Raw genomic sequence first — 9,523 nt, forward strand, 5'->3', positions numbered from 1 at the left:
TCGAGTCGATCAGGAAAGGGGTGCTCACCTTCATTCTCCTGCTATTCCTGGTCAAGGCCCTATACTGAGGCAAAAGTCCGCTGCACTTGAAAATGGTATTCAACATCTGCTATATGGCGTTGACTTGTCTATGTAATCTGCTTGTTGCTTGACAATGTACTCTAACAGGCCTGGTTCGTAAGCTTTCAAGTGCAAGCAGCTTGAGCGGTATGGAGGAAAGCTATTTTCTGCAAACAACTTTGGACTCATCTGAGAATTTATCTGAACATAGAAGTGTAGGAGACGGTACAATGAGTCCCTATTTTATGAGAAGCATGACATCAAGCACTTTCGAAGCAGCCCTTCGTCAAAAGGAGGGGGAGCTAGCTTCTTACATGTCTAGATTGGTATGAATTAATTCTGTGATTGATTGAATTGCATTTGGAGTTAATTTCTGCGATTCATAGACTCGCCTCCATTCATCCTACCCATAGTGTATGCTGTGTAGTATCCAGTCATTTACACTATTACTGTAATGAGGTTCATGTTTTAAATTCCATTTCCTGGTACCCTGTTCTAAATCCATGTTGTAACTGTAGTTTGTTACCCTCTTCAGGCATCTATGGAATCCATTCGTGACTCTCTCGCTGAAGAGTTGGTTAAAATGACTGCACAGGTAACTTTGCGTGTTCTCTTTCCAACCCTCAGATAGGGGGACATCAGAACTTATAGTCTCTCTATTCGGCTTGCAATGTGGTGTATCCAATATTTAATTTTTTTTTATGTTAAGTGAGAAAATTAAAATGTCTATACCTACAATTACTCGAAACAAAAAATTGTCAAGTTCTGTCTGCTTCTCTGAGAATGTAAGTTTATCTTAAACTATTTATGTTGCAGTGTGAAAAATTGCGGGCAGAAGCTGCTACCCTTCCTGGAATACGAGCTGAACTAGAAGCACTTAGACGGAGACACTCAGCGGCTCTGGAGTTGATGGGAGAACGCGATGAAGAGGTATCAGTTTTTCCCTTTAGTGTATAGCCAAAAACTACATTTTTATTCAAGATACATGTTCAAGAAAAAGAAATTTGTTTGATACATCAGTCAAAATTTCAATGAGGAGGACCGCACAGAATTTAAGAAATTGCAAGATGACACTACGTGGCATATATGGAAGCAAAGCGCTTTCTATTAAAATGAAGACTACTATTGATTGCTGTCTTTTCATATGTTCTGAGATTGATGTAGCTAAACAGTTGAGAGCAAATTGAACTGTCTACCATCTAGTCATCATTTATGCTAGACAAATTTGGATGCCATGACCAGTACCAATAAAAATATTGAACCTTAGTAGTTATGCAGATCTTTTGTCTTTCCTGGAGAGAGAGGTGATCAAGAGATGGATAACATTCTTCTTAACCCTGTAAAGCTACGGTGTTGCATGCTTGTTACAGCATCTTAAAATGAAACCTGCAGCATGCATTTTATATTACTAGGGAGAACGATTAAATATTCTTTGTTCACACCGTCTTGCTGCTGCTACTGCAAACCAGTTGGAACAGCAAAATTTTAACATTTTTGAGCCCCTTAATGGTCTTCAACATTATTACCATATTTATTTGGTCAACATACGCCAATCTGCCGATACATGCTGCTCTGTTAACTTTACCCTTTTTAACTTTCATAGAGCTTTCCTTTTTGTGTATTAATTGCTGACATGTGAGTTAATTCCTGCAGTTGGAAGAGCTTCGTGCAGACATTGTTGATCTAAAGGAAATGTACAGAGAACAAGTAAACTTGCTTGTGAACAAGGTAATATTGTTTCTATACTCTTGATTACAGTTGGTAATTTCATTTTTCTTGCATATTCACTGGTGTCCCTGCATATATTATTGACAGATCCAAGTTCTAAGTTCATCTATTGGCGCTGCCAGATAGTACATCGAGCAAACTTCACAGGCCTATTTCATTTTGTCAAAATCTGATGATACAGTAGTACATGTATTATAAGTTTGCATCAATTGGTTATAAAAAATTTTCTTCTCGCACTTCAACTTGCTCGACTGATAATCCCCCCACCCCAAGTATTGTTATTTGGAGCATAAAAATGTTGTATAGTACGCATGCTAGTGTACGTCATATCTTAAGCTTTTGAAAAGTTATAATTCATCCGATATATACATACATATATATGTATATCTTTTATTTCGATAGCATAACTTTACTTCAATTGTGATCTCTGCAGTGACTGTTCCTTGCTCACACTATTATACCTTTGGTTTTCTTCATGATGATACTCAATTACTTCATTAACTTGCTATGGTGCCCTCTGTTTGAGACTTTCAAACGTATGTTCTTGTTCTTTTGATTCTTGGCTTCTGCAGAATCTTAAAAGGATTCTGGGAGGAAGCGGACATTGCATGGATTGAAAACAAAAACATGCCTGAACTTGATGCTGCCATTAATAGGTCTGAGCATCAACTTGAACTTGGATTCACCAAATTTCATCCAAGTTGAAGAGACGGAACTAAAAAATTCATCTAAGAACAAGTTTGATATTGCATTATGATTGACAACTCAGATTACAAGGACTAATTAAGGAATCAATTGCGTTAGATTTTCTAGATATTAAAGTTGGCGACCAAGACGAGATTCCACGACAACTAGAAGAGCATTTTGGGCACGATCAAGTGAGCTCAATCATGGATTTTGACATTCAGGCTGACCTACGAGACTTTCGTTATACATTTGACATGCAATATCAAAGTTCAACTTGTGATAGAAGTTATATGAGAAAATTAAATAGCTTTTCAACATGATTCGTGATCTTGACAGAAATAAAGTGCCAAGTAATGGGGGCATCTGGCAAATCATATGACCAGAAGGATCGATTCTTTATTTTTTTCTGACAGATTGGTCCACATCACCGATTTTTCACATAAAATGGTCCACACTTGACAACAATGTATGGTCCAACGCCCACAAGAATCGTGAGAATTTGTGCAAATGCAAAAGTCTAATCACATTCACCAGAAAATTTCCTACGGTGAGTAAAGTTTCACCGAATTGACAGAACACCAAACGGAAAACAACAAATGACCATAAACACGATGTCGCGCATTTCGGAACAAAACCAAAACTTAAAAAAGAGCAAAAATTCTTTTGCAATAATCAATACTGTAATTAACAGATTAATTTCATAACACTAACCACCAATTCACATGTTAAGCTTATGGTTTCGATTCCCAGCTGATTTAGTTCGAAATATGCGACCTCGCTGGATGATTTCAATGATGGTCACGTAATCTCTCCATATCTGTATTTGGTCTTAATGATGAAACAAGAACGTGAGACTTATTGGGTTCGTCCCCGACAACGACCCTCTGACGCTCAAGTTAGTTTGATCGACGTAAAAATATGCGAGCTGATAAGAATAGGTCGAAAATGACTAAATGCCAGTTACCTTAATTGATGTGCATCGGTGTATTTATAGGGCCCAACTGTAAGGATATTGTTCTACTTTAATAATAGGCAATTATTTTAGTTTAATAGTACGTGTTGATTACATATAATTATTTGATATTGATGATTAGTATATAGTTGTTATAGTTGATGGTTGTTGATATTGATAATTATCAATTTATTTTATAAATAATAATTCATCGATTTCATTTAAAAAAAATCAAAAATATTGATGTAGCTTTGATTTGAAGTAAGGGAGTGAATGAAAAAGTTACCCTCGACACAGTAACACTTCATATAATATTTTATTTATAGAGAGAAGTTTTGTATTGGGTATGTGTTGTCAAATCATAAATAGTAGTTGTTGGGAATTATCGCAACAGTGATGAGTCCAAAAAATCAAAATCCTAATCAATTATAACGAAGAATCGTGGGTTACTAAAAACTCCAAATATTACAAATCAATAATACAAGGGCATTAACAGATATATCTACAGATCTAAGAATACAGAAATACAAATAATATATTGACAAATCAATAGGAACAGAAAATGATAATAAGAAAGACAGCAACAGTAAACAACTCAGGGAGCCGAATTTGGTGAAGGTGTAGCTCATAGCCACAAAGGCCGGCAGCCCAAACACACTAGTTGCTTTAGAACCTGAATCCACCAAGGAATTCATCCACAAAGGACCACTCAAACCCCAATCCAAAATCACACAGATTTCCACTCAAAACCACTGAGAAATTCCACTTTGAAAATTTTGTTCATGAAAAACTTTTGGTTAAGAGAGAAGAAGAAGAGGGTTATTCTTTTTCTTCAGTTATCTTCTCTTTTACAGCCACCGAAGGTGGTAAATATATAGGGAAGCCATTAATATCGGTGAGAGCAAGAGAGAACGACGATTATGGAAAATCAAGAGGGAGAGGGATGCAGAGATAGAACTAAGGAAATAGGGTAAAAATGAATAAGGGTTGGGGTTCTACAGGGTTAAGTAGAAATCGGGTAGGGAGATTAGGGTGAACGGGATAATGGATAGGGCTTGAGCCATCCAAGTGGATTGTGTGGTGCTTGGCTTGGACCTATCAAATAAAGGTCATGGGACAAAATAACATAATAGAGTGTATATCAAAAAATTATATTTCAAATATTTGTAATGAAGTTGGGAATTTTAGGTTGTTGTAATGTGTATGCTGCCTATTTTAGATAATTGTCTTTTATTCCTTTTAACAATAATTTGATATTATAAATTATATACATCACATGTGAATCGAGCCTATAAATATTAGTCATTCTTGTATTCGAATTATATCATGTGCAAAATTTTCTAGAACTAAGGTTGGCGAGGAACCATGAATACAGATTAGTCTCGAACTTTGAAGAGTTATGCAATTTACCCCATATGATATGTGAAAATAAAAAAAAAATGACTGTGAAAAAAGAATTAGTAAATTGCTCCTCAGTGTCTTGGAAAATAAAGTAAATTACCTCCTATCAATAGTTTAGATATGAGATAGTTTGCTTCTTTTTTTAAAATACAAGAGATAATTTATCATTATTTTTTTTTTAGGTAAATGTAAGTTTCATTAATAAAACAAGATCGTACAGTACAGTGCTCAACTGGTGGTTTCTCCCTCGACAGGCCAAGGGATATGTCATAATCTATATAATGCACATGAACTAACAGAACGAGATAAATTAACACTGATAATCCTCTGTCTAATATCTTTCACAACAATGGTGGCTATGATATTCGGTGGTCGCTCCGTATGCTTAAAGTGTCTCAAATTTCGTTCCCTCCAAATGTGGTAAATGCAAGCAGCCAGGAGTGCACGATAAGCCAAGTTAATGATATATTTTCCTCTCCATTTCCTTGCAGCCCACTCAACGTCCCGTGACCACTCTCTATTAGGCCATTCAAACCGAACAATCCACCGAATCGCTGTCAGGCATCTTCTGGCATAACGGTATCGAAAGAATAGATGAGTATGTGTCTCCATTGCGCCCTCATCACATAATACGCATGCGCCTAGGTATGATAGCCATGGTTTATCAGCTGTGGATAGTTTCCCCAAAATCGCAAGCCATAGGATGAATATGATAGCCATGGTTTATCAGCTGTGGATAGTTTCCCCAAAATCGCAAGCCATAGGATGAAATTATGCCTAGGGATCTTCAGGGAACCCGAAAGTAGTAAAAACCAACTTACCTTAGGTCTCGGTGGGTCCAATAGCCTGTAAAGAGATGCAATTGTAGGTCGTCCCGTCTCAAATCGCCAAATAATACGATCTATCTCGCCATAAATTATTGGCAATGCATGCAAAATCTCCAAGCACTCAATGTCCATAATGAGAGGCCAATGCTATTACCCATCTATAATAACACTGCTGAGCTTGTCCGCCGTCCGAAGCCCAAGCATACGTGGACCCTATGGGAATCTCTCAATAAGGGGACCAAGGTGATGCCATGGATTGTGCCACAAATAAATGAATTCCCATCACCAATCTGATAGTCCACCATCAATCGAAGCAAGAGGCGTAGACGAAGGAGTTTCCTCCTGCCCCACGAACTCCCATTATCAGTGACCGTCCAAACAGATTTATCACGTAGCCTCCTGTTATATAACCATTCTACCCAAATTGATGTTCTATCACATTGAATAACTTTACACAACTTCTTGCTCATCAAGGCACAATTTAAAGTAGCAATGTCCCATAGACCCTGACCCCCCCTTCGACGCCGGCCTACAGACATCCCTCCATGCTACTTTGGCATATCCATTGGTCCCTGTGCCCTTCCACAGAAAAGCTCTCAGACGCTTCTCAATCTCCCTTATAACATCTTTAGGTAGGATGAATACAGAAATCCAATATATACTTAACGCCATAAAAACAGATTTAATAATATGTACCCTTCCAGCATACGATAATCTCATTCCTTCCCAACTCATTTTCCCAAACTTTGAAAACAAAACGTGAAAAAAAAAAAATCAACTCATTTTATGGCATGCATCATTTCTTTAATTTGTTTCTTTTTCTTTTTATAGAAGAAATTAAACTTGAACTAATATACGTCTTGAAAATTTTGGATGAGTCACCTCAACAATTTTAACGTGCTCTTATTTTCCACATCAAAGTACTCTACTAGTTGGTCACTAACCTAACCATTCAATAATTGATTTAGATCTAAGTTTGGCAATCAATTGTCCAATTTACCAACACCTTTTTTTTTTTCAAAAAAAGGGAGAACCACATAAACATTCATGGGATTAAGGTTTATTTGTACAAACCATCGCTGTTTCTTTTTTCAAATTATAGATATATCTATAAAAAATATCAACATCATATATACAAAATATTTTTATTTTTTAAAAAGTTACACGTATATCCTTAAAAAATGTTGATTTTATTACGCATAAAACTGCACATACTTTTTTATTATAGGGTGATTTTGATATTACACAAAAAATTAAAAATAATTTATATAAATAAAGCTTAAATGAGGAATATAAATATATTTATCCCTTAAAAACATGTGATGGAATCCAAAAATAACTCATGCCTTGATTATCTTCTGTTTGTGCCTGATTTTGTTGAATTAGATGCTAATAAATGTACCTCAACACGTGTCAAGATATAATGAGAGGTGCACGAATGTACGGTTGAACGCGGGAACAGAGGAATAGTGTCTCTCCAACAACAGATTACAGGTGTATCCTTCTGACTCGTAGAGTAACTCTAGATGCTTCGTCCTTAAATCTTGCTTCTTCCTTCCTACAGTGAACTCATCACGTTGTGAACGGAAAAAGTAAAACCCCCGGACCGACGGCGCACGTCATTACCGTCTCCACACTTCTCCCTGCTGTAAAACGAACGGTTCCCGGATTTACGCTCATTCGTCTTGGTTTCGTTCAGGATTTTCTTCTCTGCGGTTGTCGCGAGGTAATGTGGTTGATATTGAAGCTGAATGCGGATTTTTATGTGTGTATGAACGTGTAGAGTGAGTTTAAGGACTGTGCATGTCGGATTGTGGATGGAATGGAATGTGATGTGCGGGTCTAAATATGTGTATCTGTGTAGGTCTACGGTTGAATGTATGACGCTCATCCTGTTTAGATGATGTTGTGGTTCGGTTTTTATTTTGTACGGATTTGAATTAGTCATGAGCTGTAAAATCTTGGAGATGATAACAGTAGTTCATGATTCTATTGTGGGTGTTCTGAAGAGAGAGATGATTTGATGAGACGCTGTTGATTTTTTTGAGTGATTGTTATTTTCAGTTTTAAGTTTTTGTTGCTTTATTAGGATCTTGGAATGATTTGATGGAGATTTTTCTTTTTGAGTTTCTTTTGTTCTGGTGAGATTTTTCTGGATTTTAGGTTGAAATGCAAATTTAAAATATTGATTTATTTATATAATCGGATGTGGCAGACTTCAATTTGATGTCTACTGTATAACTGAGGTAAAGGAGGCTGCAACACAGAAACTGTCTCGATGTACAAGCGTGTGCCATCTAGAGATCTTGTTGATGGCTTTGATAGAGAAGAAATCTTAGGTAGGCTATTTCACATTCTGAGAGCCTACTACTTCTCTTCAATTTTAATGTATTGAACAGTCCTTTAAGTATTTTATAGCTATGTGCCCCCATCATCACTAATAAAATATAGATTGGACAAAAAGTTTTCCAGAGTGACATACGACATGGCCTTATCTGATGAAGAGGCTGGGACTGTTACATAGTCTTGTTCTTGAAGTCGCATAATGTCTCTAGGTTAATTAACCCTCGTGTGGAACTGAGACTCCCCGTAGTCACTCATGTGGGATGCAAATAGTATGAAATTGCATTATGCCCCTCTAATATGGAATTTCAGGCCAGTCACAGAATGGCGTGTGGAACGATATTGGAAATCCTTCATGGAAACGTCCCTTGCCACATGTTCTGGTGGCAACTATGACATCATTCTTATTTGGCTATCATCTTGGGTTTGTCCAATCTCCTTGAAGTCTTTTTTCCCTTGGGCTGGCTTTAAGGTAGGAATATAACTTTTCATGTTTGTGGGTCACTTATTTTCATTAACCAGGGTTGTCAATGACACATTGGAAAGCATTTCTCTGGACCTAGGCTTCAGTGGCAGTACCATGGCTGAAGGTGCTCTCAGTTTCAACTTTATAGTAAGAGATTTATCGAATATGATTTTTTGAATCTCTGCTGATGAATCTTTATTATGATCTGAAGGTTTGGTGGTGAGTACATGTTTAGGAGGTGCATTTCTTGGTTCTATATTCAGCGGTTGGATAGCTGATGGGCTTGGTCGTCGGAGAGCATTCCAATTATCTGCTTTACCAATGATTCTTGGTGCTTCCATGAGGTAAACTTTCTTGTTTCAAATTATTTAGTTGTATCTGCTAAGGAGGAAAGTATTACAACCATAAACCAAGAAAGATTGTGATATTACAATAGTTTTATTTTTGTCTTTAATGCTTTCTTAATCTTTCTGGCTATTTTTAATTTGTAACTTGGAGTGTTTTTAATAAACTCTCAGTGCCACGACGAGTGGTCTGGAGGGTATGCTTCTTGGAAGGTTCTTTGTTGGAACTGGAATGGGTGTTGGTCCTCCTGTTGCGGCTCTCTACGTGTCAGAGGTATGAAAGCTGACAGCCAAATTTCTTGCAAAGAAAGTCAGACACTGCCTTGTTTGTCATATGAACTAGTTTTCCGGATCATGAGTCACCTATTTAAGCAGGTCTCCCCAGCTTTTGTGAGGGGCACTTACGGGAGCTTCACCCAGATTGCGACATGTTTTGGACTTATGGCAGCTCTTTTCATAGGAATTCCAGCCAAAAAGGTTCTTGGCTGGTATGAGGCATACATGAAGATTTAGTTGTCCAATAGATAATTTCTTCGTTTCCTACAAATAATACTGCATATAAAGGCAGCACGATTTAGGTCATACATTTTTTGTGCAGTCAAAGCGGAATGTATCACAGCTTTACATTACTGTACTTTGCCAGAGTTATGCCTTGTTAGAGCCTCTTACATCTAATGGTTCTTGCAGGTGGAGAGTTTGCTTTTGGGTATCTGCT

At 37.1% G+C, this 9,523-nt stretch overlaps 2 protein-coding genes across 2 annotated transcripts in view; both read left to right on the forward strand.

Annotated features, from left to right (window-relative positions):
- Window positions 1–2,169, forward strand: part of LOC105157648 (golgin candidate 5) — a gene marked incomplete in the record, with an annotated part of 11,410 nt that extends 9,241 nt beyond the window's left edge. The window contains 6 exon segments of the mRNA XM_020692771.1: window positions 1–95; window positions 169–386; window positions 596–655; window positions 877–990; window positions 1,714–1,788; window positions 1,876–2,169. Of these exon segments, the coding sequence (XP_020548430.1) occupies window positions 1–95; window positions 169–386; window positions 596–655; window positions 877–990; window positions 1,714–1,788; window positions 1,876–1,914 (601 nt within the window).
- LOC105157650 (probable plastidic glucose transporter 2) overlaps window positions 7,211–9,523 on the forward strand; it is a gene marked incomplete in the record, with an annotated part of 5,104 nt that continues 2,791 nt past the window's right edge. The window contains 7 exon segments of the mRNA XM_011074073.2: window positions 7,211–7,381; window positions 7,871–7,994; window positions 8,311–8,422; window positions 8,521–8,588; window positions 8,676–8,808; window positions 8,983–9,082; window positions 9,184–9,296. Of these exon segments, the coding sequence (XP_011072375.1) occupies window positions 7,934–7,994; window positions 8,311–8,422; window positions 8,521–8,588; window positions 8,676–8,808; window positions 8,983–9,082; window positions 9,184–9,296 (587 nt within the window).

The sequence above is a fragment of the Sesamum indicum genome, linkage group LG3, assembly GCF_000512975.1.
Source record: "Sesamum indicum cultivar Zhongzhi No. 13 linkage group LG3, S_indicum_v1.0, whole genome shotgun sequence".
Classification (NCBI taxonomy): Eukaryota; Viridiplantae; Streptophyta; class Magnoliopsida; order Lamiales; family Pedaliaceae; genus Sesamum; species Sesamum indicum.